We start from the raw sequence: 13,505 nt of genomic DNA, 5'->3' as shown, positions 1-13,505 counted from the left end.
TTAGAAACAACATAGGTAGTGTGTGTTCTAGAGTAAAAAGTAAGTTCGAAAGTAAGGATGGTGCAAAGAAAGAATGTAGTATAAAAGATCCGCATAAGAACGAATTTGTCGATTGCGCGAAGAACGTAGTGTTTCAAATTCCTATGACGTGTGGTCATGTGTACGTAGGGCAGACTGTGGGATGCATTAACACGAGATTAAGGGAACAGTTGTCTAGTCTGAAAGGTCGCCCTAGTACGCATTTGGCGATGCACTGTCGAGAACATGCTTGCCCACCCTGCCTTAGAAGCACCGACATATTGATTAGGCATAGAAATGAAACCGCGAGAGAAATTGTGGAAGCCCACTGGATTGCAAAACTAAAGGAATAATGCATCAGTCATCCTTCTGTTTCATGGTTATATAAAGAGAATTTGATCCTGTCATCATATCTTTAACGCATTTTCATCTTAAGTGCTTGTTTTATGTGCTTTGCTGTTACGTCGACCGGGTAGCGCTGATCCGAGGCATTTTATAACAAGTGTTGTTATATGAGCTATTGGCGCGTTCTGTTAACTGGATCGCGCAGATCTGCACATGCAAGATGCGGATATGGTACAGTGCTAGGTTATTCACGAATGCTACAAGCTGGCCTCAAACGTGAACCTCTGTGGAATATAATGTAACTAACGTGTTACTAACACATGCAGGATCGTTCTAATAAAATATGCCTCCATGAGCTCATGCACTGCTCAAGATCTAAACACGCTGAAACCACAGTCCACATTATGAGGCCTTGCAAAGCATGCCAAGAAGAAATTCATTTGAAATATTTGAGTGCTCCCTAACGTAGTCATTTAAAAGGGCACTAAATTCAAATACTAAGTCGATGTGGGCCGTTAAAATGCAATTCCAGAAGCCTCCGAGCGCTTGTTTCGTGCCATGAAAAGACTTGGTTTATAAGAAAATTGCGCTTGAAGGGTGCGCATACCTCGAGAGCAATTCAAGTCACCCGCTCCTGAGCTATGGGAAAATTTGTAATTGTGTGGATGTGGCTGCCACGGAGAAAAAAAAAATACCATGACGCTAAGATTGAACAGTGAAAATGGCCACTTTATTCAATACAATTGAACACGCTTTCCATTTGCGAAAAGGTAAAAACAAACATAACAATTACACAACGCAACGCTGTGTGCGTTTGAGCATAGTTTCTCCTGTATGACGGCTCATAAATCCTCGCATATATTTCTATGCTTCCAACGTCTAGACAATTCGGCAGCAGTCATTCAAGTCATTTTTCACCAAGGAATTTGAGCGACAGTACGCGTAAATCGTCACATGCCAAAGACCTTGAGATCTGGTGCACACGTTATTGTAAAATGGGAATACAGCCATTAGCCCTGTCACAACAATCATTTTCTATTTATTTATGACTTCTAAGACATAAACACAATCTGTATTCATGTGAAGTGCATGTTTTGTTGGCATACAACGTCGTAGAATAGATTCAAAAGCTCTGCAGGAGATGTTTAGTTCTTGATTTCGCGAAAATGGAAATGTGTACATTGCTGTTAACCTTAAATAGTTTAAGGTGCTTGATAAACTAGGAACGATTTTGATTATGAAATTAACATAATGCTACCAGTGGTGGCAGCGTTAAGAAGGTTTTTGATATTGCGGACACATTCGTCGGCGATGAAAGGAACTCGTACTCCTACCATCATAATGCCGATGCCACTCAAAGTCCTTTCGAGCCCGCAGTCAGTACAATTTCACGAGCAAAACCCCCTTGCAGTGTACAGGGTGTGCCTTCGATTCATGCTGGTAGCAAATTTACGAAAATCTGGCAATTCGGTTAGAGAGGCGCATTCTTTTCATAGGACTCGGCATACACCGAACCTTCTCGGCACCATTATTCCACTCATTTCCTGTCTGGGACTTGAGTTACCCGACATGGAGGAAAAAAAAACGATTATTTACTGCCAGCGTAAACTGAACTGTCTTACCATGCACCAGCTTTGCCCTATGCAACAACATTGGCATTACTGCATATTTACTGGCGAGGCAATCGACTTCCTAAAAAAGAAAAGTGACACTAACCTAACTCAGAACACTCTCAAAATAGAGGACGTTTATGAATGATGTTTTTAATGATGATGCAGGAGTATGTAGGTGTGCATGAACACTGCTATTGAACCACGTGCTTTGTAATCTTTAGAGTGGTTTAGGTGATTATCTGCACAACTATTGAAGGCCAGCTACCATATTAGTCTTAGGGCACACTGCTTGAAGCACTCGTGCGTTAGAGCAACTTTCGATTCATTATGTTATTGCTCTTCCCGCCAAACTTTCATTAATCAATAGTAAACAGGAATGAAAGTCCGCATAAACCAAAGGAACAAGCGCTGGTCTCTGGTTTAGTGTTTTTTTCTGTTAGCCAACTCTCAGTACAGTGGTATAAGTATTTTTAATATAATGTTTTTCACAGGCCACAATCGTGCTCATCAGTACAATTCAAATTATATTTGTTGTTTTCACGCTCCAGCAAGCTCACAGTTGCCCCACGAAACCCTCCAAAGTTTATGCACTACTCCAGTGCAGAAAGAATGGCATCGTTACCTACGCGCCTAGCGAGGCATATTCACGGTTCTCAAATATGGCTTAGAGAGAGAGAGAGAGCTAAAGCATAGCCATCATGTCTTCGGACAAAGGCATTAGGCAATGTTCGCGCCATAATATTTTCCTAGCTAGAACGCCCACAGCACCGAAGCGGAGCGTCACGAAACCGCCAGGCACGCGAGCAAGACCGGCACCATGGCCCTGAGCAGCGGCCACGAGGCTGGCTGCAAGAGAGTCGACGCCGGAGCCGCCGAGTGGCCTCCTTGTTGCGATCCTTTAGAGGAGGGTCCTCGGACGCGGTAGTTGAGCCTCGGGGAGTCCGGAACCACGTTCCCGTTGTCCTCGAGGATCATGTCGGCCGCCTTTTCAGCCATCATGATAACCGGCGCGTTCAAGTGGCCAGTGATCATCTCCGGGATGGCCGACGTATCCACCACGCGCAGGTTGGTGACGCCCCCGCGAACTCTGCGCACGTGAAGTTTAAAGGACTTACTTACAAGCATTCTTTATGGTTTCACCGCCAGAAGCCACTCCTGACGACTACCTCACAGGCCGGTCAACGCTTGAGAGCATGCAGGTTTACTGGTCACCGTTAATGATGCAACTGAGCAATGTAATAACCTGTGCGTTGCATAAAAACATTGCTCAAGTGTTTTACATGGCATCTTGCCCAATGCCCAACTATCCCTTAAAGTAACAGACGAAAGTTGTTTTCTCGGGCTTGTCAATACATGGGCTGGAGAGATGTCGCGTGATAAATAAGAAAGGTACCAGACGCAGCATTTGCCTGAAGGCAATGACCGCTAAAGCTAAATTCACCGCAGCCCAAGCATTACACTTTCTAACTTGGCAAGTTTTCGGGCAAAGCAAGACCAACGGTGAGGCAACTGTTGACGCAGTGGCTTTGCTCATCGAGCAAGAAACCAAACAGGGAACTTACTTTGTAACTATCTATGTTAATAAAGTTTTTTGATCACATTTTTATTGCTTCTTGCTCATATCAACATAACCATCTTTGTCGGGGTCAAAACTGTCGTTTTCACGAACTGCTGCCTTATTTGTTGCTTCTTGGTATCAAATATGGAATGCCATGAACACTTTACGCTTAGAAAATGGTCATACTTTACATGCAGATTATTTAGAGGCAGCTACTTGGAGGTAAATACCGAGTCTGATGCACTAGGCTCAGCAGAGTCAAGGTGCATACCATCCTCCTCCGTCAAGAACACTCCTGATTGATTACAGGGCCTCGCGTCGCCATTCTTTGCAATTCTTTTCTCCTTATCATACTGACTGTCCCGGCGATGCCTTAGATAAGGCCGGCAGACGAAAAGAACGTCTCCAGAATATGGCCCGGGATTGAACTTAGGACACCATTAGGTTTATCACACATATTGCCAACGCTAATCACGTTCTCCAGACGTGATTATATGCTGGCGACGCGAACGTATTTCTTGCAGACAATAACCTTTGTAATGGAAGCAGGAGATATGGCAAATAATTACTTAACTAACCTTTTAACTTCCTATCAAATGGTAACGCTTTATCACAACGAACCTCCTCTGACGCCGATAAAGAGTTAGCTCGTCGTAAACTTTCCCCAATTTTTTTCACATGATTTCATGTGTAGTTTATTGTAGTTCTGACAAACAAATAATGCACCATTACTCTTGCTATTTTTTTCAACGAGACGAGTAAAAATGAAACAGGGATTCCTAGTAGTGTGCATTTTAGAAAGACATTTACCAGGAAATATGCAGGTCTAAAAAAATTCTGCGCTTCAAAAAGGTTCGTCGAAGCTTGTCACGGCATATAAGGGGCTAATTAGCAATCGTTACGCCAATACAATATATCCCGCCTCAATTTATCTAAACAGGAACATCATTTCTAATTTGTCTTAGAAATTATATTACTGAAAAATTAGTATTTACGTGATTTTACAAAAACTGGAAAGGCCCATTGATTATAATCGTATAACATTCGTTTTCTGTACACGAACATAAGAATTGTGACATTACCCGTATTACACTTCTAGGCCTTTGGTTCCACTAAGACCTATCGTAGCACATGCCCATGTCGAAATTTACTGAAGCTGACGCAAAAACGTTGGGACGGCTATGTAGCCAATCTTGTACCTAAGTCATTAGGCTACAGACCTATTATGCCATTTATCTTTGCAAGATAACTCATTGTTTGGGAAACGACCACTGCAGATATGAGAAAATTAAAATTCTTCGAAAGAGAGCTTTGCGGTACATACGCCGTTATTACGGTAGGCAAAAAGTTTCTCCACGAAGTTATTATTTAGCAAATATAATTTCGGTTAGGTGAATCAGGTCAATCGTTTTCATTTGCTGCAACATAATGTTACCAATAAACCGCATATCACATGTAGGGTCATTCCACGGCAGCTGTAACAACTGTGGCACTCGACCAATATTCATTTCTCTCAAAAAGTTTGAAACATTTAACCTATGTAAGGTCTAGTTGCACAGTAATTTCCTAATATATTTCGAGCGGAAGAAATTTTTGGGCATGTAGGGCCGTTTCAACTGCACGAAACGGTGGCAAACCAGGTGCGAAACAAAATCTGCGAAAGATTGACATTTTAAGGTTTGTGTTTTCCCGTTGCCTGAAGATTTTTCTTTTATTAGAAATCAGCATCTTAAAATACCTTAACTTTAACACTGAAGTAAAAATGCGTAAGTTATAACGTTTGGGAAATATTTCTAAAGAGATAGTTACGGAAGAAAACCTGGAATTATTTTCGTAGAACTGTCCCTAAAACACACGATCTGAGATTTTATATTTTTCTCCGTGTCGCGCACACGGTCTGAATAAATGCCTGAATTTGGCACAAGTGTTATTTTTGGCTATGTCTCGACGTCGGTAACTCACTATGGTATTCCATGAAAAAATAAGCAGAAAAATAGATATAATTGAGAAGCATGACTACTTTCGCGACGGAAATTTTAATCGAAGTATTTTGACTTTTCAGCGAGAAAAACACTTTGAATCTCCGTCTCGCCATTGCAATTATTTGGTTCGCGCTTCCACTTCACCTCATAGCGTATTGTCGGGAAATACAAACCAGGGTGGCGCAGATGTGTGCGGCGAGGAGTAGACGATTTTAAATCTTGGAAGTGTGCCTAGTTAAGATAGGTCGACACTGCGTGCAGCTGTGCTACTGGGGGCATACGCGGGAAGTGGCAGAGCGGGCCACAAACCACTTGCACGACAAACTTCCAGTAAGCCTAAAACGAGCGAAACAAGACGAATACATTCGGTCAGCAGTATGAATAGGCAGCTTTATTGGGCATATTGACACGTGAAATCGTTTATCTTTTGCGGGTGAGTGCTTCTACTGTCCACGAAATGTTATCGCTCAGCGCAGGACGCGTCTGCATGTATCGGAAGTTTCTAGAATGTTATCGATGCTTCTATCCGCTGTCTGTTGTCGCCGAACCTTGTGTAAACCGATTGCATGCATGCGCGATGCGAATGGCGTAGAACTTTGTGGAAGGCATGCAGGTCCCAGCGATTACTCTGGAACATTCGACGACTGATCTATAAAAGCCGACGTGCTTGACCCGCTGATCAGATTTTCGACCATCACCGACTGTTTCGCCGCTGTCGCCGTTCTTTGAGTGTAGCCTGTTTTTGAGGGCACAAATTCGCCCAATAAAAGTTAGTTTCGTCTTTCACAGTATTGCTACTGCGTTCTTTATACACCGCTTCACGTGACAATATTGACACATGTTCTTATTTATCCTTTCTGCGGTGACCCCATTTCCCCGGCTAACAAATGTTCAACGTAATCAGTCGGCGCAAGACATGCTTGCATGTGCCGGAAGCCTCTCGAATGTTATCGGTGGTTTTATCCGTTGTCACCGAACCTTGCATAGTCTGATTGTATGCGCGACGCCAGTTGTGCAGTACTTTCCGGAAGACACACGGACACCGGCAATTACGCTGGAACCTTCGAGGAGTCATGCACAACCTCCTAAACAGCTTTTCAGGCCTGCCCGTCACGTGAGATAATACGTCACGCCGCGCCGGCTGGCTCGCTCCTGCTCGAGCGCGGTGCGTTGAATGCGCGATACCGCCCGGCTTGATAAAGATTATTTTTGTTTCTCTTTACAGGCAATTCAGTCTCTGAGTTGTGTTGGGCACAAACATTCTATAAAAAACTATTCAGAATTTCAATTATTTTATGGGTGGCGCAGGGCTGTCTTGAAGTATAGCGTAATCCCCTTTGTCCAACAAATCCAAGCAGTATACATCAGAATATGAAGTCAGTAGAACACTAATACAGCTTTGCATACTGAAAAGAACTATTGCCCAACCACCAATGCGATGTGGGCAAAAATAATAAAATATGGACGTAACAGTACCACAAACACCTCTTATGTATATTGAACGTAGTTCTTTTTTTCATCACAGCTCGGAAATACGCGTGCACAAAGTGCAATGTAATGCATAGTAAGTCCAACAAAGAGGAATTGCAATGGTCATAAAGTACGTGAATATAAAAAGTACGCGATGATTACAATTACTCGTACGCACATAGCATAAACGGAAAAAAATCTCACAGGAGTGCGGCGGTATGAAAATCGACGAGTTCTCATCCTGACTTTGGCAAGGCAATCACTCACCGACCTTTGATGAGCACTTGACTCGCCATCTTCACTGCCGACGAACATCCTTCTCATATATTTACAGAGCTTATTGTTGTAATAATATGCGACGTTCAAAAAGTACCATGAAACAGTCGCAACTTTCACGTAATACAAAGCTGCTTGACTAAAACAAAGAATGAAAAAAAAACATGGCGTAGAGTCCCAATTGATACTTCTCACACTGAGGATTTAAATAGTCAATCTAGCCCCATTTTAGTTAACTCCGACGGTCACTTCGACCATATAGAACTGCAGACTTGAAACGCTACAGAAACTGTTCATCTGGCTGAAAATCCTTGCACCAATCCCAACTCTCAGCCAGACCAAACTTAACGCAGTGTCTCATTCGACATGTGGTTTTTCACATCATTCTTTGTCAACGAAACCTGACTGAGCAACAGGCTTTCTATGGCTGCGTTCGAAACAGGCAGCACAAGTAGGGGCAAAGCGAGCTCAGGTAGCAGGGGCAACATTGGATTTCTGGCAGTGTTTTTCGCATTTTCTCTTTAAGGACCACGGCTGAAAATCACCTGCTTCGACGTGCGTACGTATACTTGAGCTGTTATACAAGTGCATATATTGTTTGCGGTATAGCAGCCGACACGAAACACATAGTCGACAGCTGTCAGCCCCACTGTTTTTCTTACTGAATCACGCGTGAACCGGCAGCAGATGGCGCCGAACCCAAAACAAAAATACGAGAGCTTAGCGCTGGAATAACGTATAGACATGGCAGCCATGACTTAACGTCATCCTCCCGGAGCCAACATTGCCTCAAAATACGGCCTTCGAGATCGTCTGTATATCTTTGTAGCGCTGGCGTCTTTCAAAGACAACATGCAGATACTTATGGACAGTGTGTCACAGTTAACAATGAATGTAGGCCAAACACAGGTGGCACTGAATAACCCTAAGGAGGGGCTGAAGGCTTTTAGCGAAAGAATCAAAACCCTGGAAATGATGACTATGTCAATGGACGTAAGGGAACAATGCGGGTCATCATTCCTCAGAGCTACACTAACTCCCCAGGCGGGGGAGATGAATATGGAATATGGGTCACACTAAGAGGGAATTTCGAACATGGCAGTGGAATTGCGGGGGGTACAATAACAAACGTACCATCATCCAGCAATACCTTAGGTCACTTCAGCCTAAACCGGATATTATCGCACTTCAAGAGACAGGATATGGATACGTCACACTCACTAGATACAGGACCATAGAGAGTGAAACGTACGGTAGAGGCCTGTACGTGTTTGTAAATAAGCAGCTTACACACATCCCGCATGACTTAGGAATCATGAACCAAAACCTAGAGTACCTCATGATTCAGGTTGTAATACCAACTTCACACAAAAATCAGAGGAACAATACCTTATTCGTACTCAACATCTACAGCAATCCGAAACACCAGAAACAACACTTCAAGAGAATATTCAAAAAGGCTACTAATCTAGCTGGAAATAGACCTCTGATTATATTAGGAGACTTCAATGCAACCCACGAGCTATGAGGCTACGCTACGACGAATGTCAAGGGCAGCAATCTGTGGAACCACCCGGATGAGCTAGACCTGGTCTTAATCACGGATAAGACACATCCTACAAGGGTCGGCAATTCTGTCTGCAGAGACACCACATCTGACCTTAAGTTCAATAAGAAGACAGAGCATGTTTCATGGACTGACACAAACATGTATTTTGGCAGCGATCATTACGTAATAGAAGTCAAACTGGAAGTTGAAAGGCCGAACTCAAGAATTCAAGGTCGTAGTTTGGGACCTTTTTGCAAGAGCCCGAAGCGGAAAAGCCACCAAACACGATCTCAGAGATTGGTGGGAGGATATCAGAAGAGACATCAAAACAGCGTCCAAAACGATTGTTACAGACACTAATGTGGAGGCAATGGACTCGAAACTTGCCCACTTAATAGAAGCCAAGGAAGCCATAACCCGAAACTGGCGGGCCCAAAGGCTAGATCGTAGGCTGAGAAAAAGAATCAAAGAACTGAATAAACAAATCGAACAACACTGCAACCCTCTCTGCCAGCAACAGTGGGATGAGTTTTGTGAGTCATTCGATGGGCAAGTAAGGAACGGCAAGGCGTGGAATTTGATCAAGCGTCTGCTGGATGAAGGCACTAAAGCCAACCAAAGACACAGCCTTGACCGAGCTATACACATAGCCCTTAAGAATCAGCCCATCAAAACAGTTACCAAACAACTAATTGACAAATACCTACCAGTTAGAAATGAGCAGGAGCAACCACTTCCATCAGAATACAGGAGAGCCGCTCAACCTGAACTTGACCAACCCTTCACCATAACCGAAATCCGAAGGGTGTTAAGTGAATTAAATTGAAAGTCAGCGCCCGGTCCTGATGGAGTAACTAACAGATCACTTAGCAATCCCGATGAGCTGTCAATTGAATCGTTGACAGACTTCATCAATGCAGCATGGATTTCAGGCGAAGTCCCAGAAGAATGGAAAACCATACAAGTTGTACTAATACCAAGCCGAGTAAACCTCCAAGCTTGGACAACTTACGGCCAATATAACTTACATCCTGCGTGGGGAAGGTCGCTGAACACGCAATCCTTAATAGGCTAAAAGACCACTTAGAGTACAATAATATATACACTCACAACATTCTAGATTTTAGGTCCGCACTTTCAACGCAGGATGTCATGAAGCAAATCAAACACAACATACTCGACGGATATTCTAGAAATACTAAGGCCATACTTGGATTAGACTTGGAAAAAGCGTTTGACAGAATCAAGTATGAGCACATTCTCAAAATGATAGAAGACACTGGACTCGGGTTGAGGATGTTTAACTAAATCAAATCCCCTCTCGAAGCACGCTCGGGGAAGGTAAAGGTCGGAGACACAAACTGGGAAGTGGTTCAGCTCGGAGATCGAGGAACCCCGCAAGGATCGGTGATCTCTCCCATACTTTTCAATCTGTGCATGATTGGTCTGTCCAGAAAGCTGGGAAACATTAAGGGCATTGACCATGCCGTATATGCTGATGTTACCAGAGCGCCAGAGCACACTGTATGGTGCGCTCTGGTGGCAGTGAAGGGCAGATACAGGACGCAGTGACTGAAGCGATCAGGACGGTGGACGAATACCTGAGACCCACTGGACTCAGGTACTCCACACATAAATCGGAATCGCTACTTTATAGACGTGAAAAAGAGGGCAGGCCTAAGGGCTGGAAACCTCTATCCGAAAGCGATGTACACCTACTTACAAAAAATGGAGTCAATATACCCAGATTCAACGTGATCAGGTTACTAGGCTTTTTCATTGATGCAAACAGTGGAAACCATACGGAGGTCAAGAAAATCATGCTTACAACGGATAGCGCGTGCCGGATGATCAGACGCCTGGCAGGAAGACACAAGGGCATGAAAGAAGATAACCTCCATCAGGTTAATCAACTATTTCGCACTCTGTCATACTTCATACGCCGCCACCATGTACAACTGGACGCAGGTTCAACCCAAGAAGCTTGACGCAGCGATCAAGAATGTTGTTAAAAGCGCATTGGGGCTCCCAATTCGAACCAGCACTGAAACATTTCTCAAGTTAGGAATACACAACACGACCATGAAGATCGCGGAGGCTCAATAAATATCACAAATAGCGAGAATATCTACAACCAGCACGGGAAGATCAATCCTGGACAAGATCATGATCAACCCCATTACGGATCCATCACCCTACACTAAAGTTCATCAAGAATTCGCAGACAACATAATTCTCGCACCGCTACCCAGGAATACGCAACCAAAATATAACATCAACAGGAGAGTTGCACGAGCCAGGGCGTTAATCAGGAAAACGAATAAAAGGGGCAGAGGAGCCTGCTTTGTTGATTACGCTGCCTACAAGGATCGAACTAAGTTCGCGGCGGAAGTAGTGGATCATCAGGGCAAATGCACCAACTGCGCCACGGTCTGCACTAGCAAACCTGAAGTCGCTGAACAAGTTGCCATTGCATTGGCACTAACAGACGATAGGTTCGCAGAAATATATAGTGACTCGAAAACAGCTATTGGAGCTTTCAATGGGGCAAAGATTGCCCCACAGACTGCGAGAATAATTAACATAAGGCAAAAAAATGTTACAGGCTACATTTATTGGTTCCCGGCGCACCTTGGTTCACTTGATGACATTCCTGTCAATCCAAATGAATCAGCCAACAGCGTCGCCCGCGAACTTACAGACCGGGCCGCTTTTTCATATGGTTTTGATTCTGCTGGATTGGAGATCCTACAGAGAGATACGCTCATTACATACAATGAAATTACAAAACATTACTTCATGAGAAGGAGGGAGTTCCCACCTCCTCACTATATGGTAAACAGAGCACAAGCAGTTACACTTAGGCAATTACAAACACAGTCCTATTATTCCCCTGCACAAATAAAGGAATGGTATGACATTGCAGACAAGAATACTATATGCGAAGCATGTAAAAAGGAGATATGCACGCTTGAACCTGTGCTCCGGGAGTGTGGGTCGCTCTGCCCTGGTATTTGCCGGAATCGTTTTTGAGGAATGATCAGATCCCCCGATTATATCCCTCAAGTTCTGGCTGTCCAGTACGCCCGTGATAGGGCTAGGAGGCTTGACCTCCCGCTCCCAACATGGGACTAGCCAGGCAGGTGGCAACGCCTTGTACAGGATCAGAATAAATTTTCCTCCTCCTCCTCTTTGTAGCAGCAATGAGCTTTGGGTTTTCAAAAACTGCAGTGCCCGTATTTTGTCAGTGTTGGCGTGGTTCTCGGGACACAGTGAGTCCTTACGACAAATATAGCCCAAATATAGCCATGTAGCCCATTCATAATTTTCTATGCCAACCCGCCTAAAGAGTAGCCCAATTTTACTATTATTAGCACAATCTGGCAACCCTGCCGCGCGCACTCCTCCCCTAGCAGTAGCGCCGCCGCGCAGACAACTAGGCGCCTCACACCAGTTTCGGGCGACGTGGTAGGCCGCACCTCGCGCGTTTCATCAAGCGGCCGTGATCGAACTCCGCGCTTCTGTGTCGATTATGACCGTTTGAACAAAATCACGAAGAAGGACATTTGCCCAGCGCTTCCACCAGATGTCACGTAGTATTGACACTGAATAACACTGCAGCAAAACTGTCAATAGCTTAACTAACTCTTCGTTGGGTGAACGTGTGCCCACAAAAGTCAGTTACATCTAAAGCACAACGACAGTTGCGAACACACTCGGCGTTCCTCGACAATTTCATCTGCCGGTCAAGCGCGTCGGCTTTTCTACATGTCATCAATGTTTCCAGAGTAATTGCCGGTGCCCGCATGCCTTCCAGAAAGTACTACACCATTAGCGTCGCGTTTACAGTGAGATTACACAAGCTTGGGTGAGAACAGACAGCACATAAAACCATCGATAACATTCCAGCAAGTTCCGATCATATGGGTGCGTCATGCGCTGAGCGATTAAGTTGTTAGTGCGCCAAATACAGTCCACGCGAAAAGGATTAATAAGTACACGTGTCAATATATACATATGACGAATATATACAAATACAAAATGTAAGATGATATGTATAGATGAAGCAGACGAAAGTCAAGCATGTGTTGCGCTAACAATATCAGTGATATTGTGAATATAACGCTTATAGCCAAAATTATCCTCTACGCCGACGATACCAATTTATTTTTTTAACGCGTTAAGGGCCCCGTATCGCAGAAAATCCGGCGTCGGCGCCGGCAACGTTTATTCGTATCAGAAAAATTATCCCTAACCACGCATCCAGATCTACGCAGGCCCTCCGCGTGACACAGAGGCGTTACTGAGTAAATTAAGTTTCTCAAAGTAAAATGCATCAAAAATTCGTAAGGTACCGCTTACACACAACCTCGAGACATGATGGCGTCGGATTGCAATTTGAATATGCAAGAAAACGTAATTCCGCTACTCGTAACTCTCAAACACACACCGCTTTTCCAGCTGACGTTTGAGGTCTATCTTAGTAGGAGCGGCGCGCCCCGCTCGGTTCCTCGCAAGACGATCCACATGGCGCTCGCCTCTGCGCATCCGCGGCAACGGCGGTGCTCGCCGTGGGGGAAAAATGAGATCCAGAAAGCTCGCTTTCGCGCATAGCGTTCGCCGCCAACGTTTCGAAGAAAATATTACGGTTATATAAGCTGTAGTTGCCGGGAAGCGTGAGAAGTAGTCAGGGA

General features: G+C 44.3%; 1 protein-coding gene across 1 annotated transcript in view; it reads right to left on the bottom strand.

The window, feature by feature from the left end:
- Window positions 1–1,071: 1,071 nt before the first annotated feature.
- The window catches only part of LOC142576691 (glucose dehydrogenase [FAD, quinone]-like), a 178,289-nt gene continuing 165,855 nt past the window's right edge, over window positions 1,072–13,505 (bottom strand). The window contains exon 11 of the mRNA XM_075686922.1: window positions 1,072–3,063. Within this exon, the coding sequence (XP_075543037.1) occupies window positions 2,757–3,063 (307 nt within the window). The 3' untranslated portion in view covers window positions 1,072–2,756. The remainder of the gene's footprint in view (window positions 3,064–13,505) is intronic.

The sequence above is a fragment of the Dermacentor variabilis genome, chromosome 3 (assembly GCF_050947875.1).
Source record: "Dermacentor variabilis isolate Ectoservices chromosome 3, ASM5094787v1, whole genome shotgun sequence".
Classification (NCBI taxonomy): domain Eukaryota; kingdom Metazoa; phylum Arthropoda; class Arachnida; order Ixodida; family Ixodidae; genus Dermacentor; species Dermacentor variabilis.
This window is presented reverse-complemented; position numbering and strand designations above follow the sequence as displayed.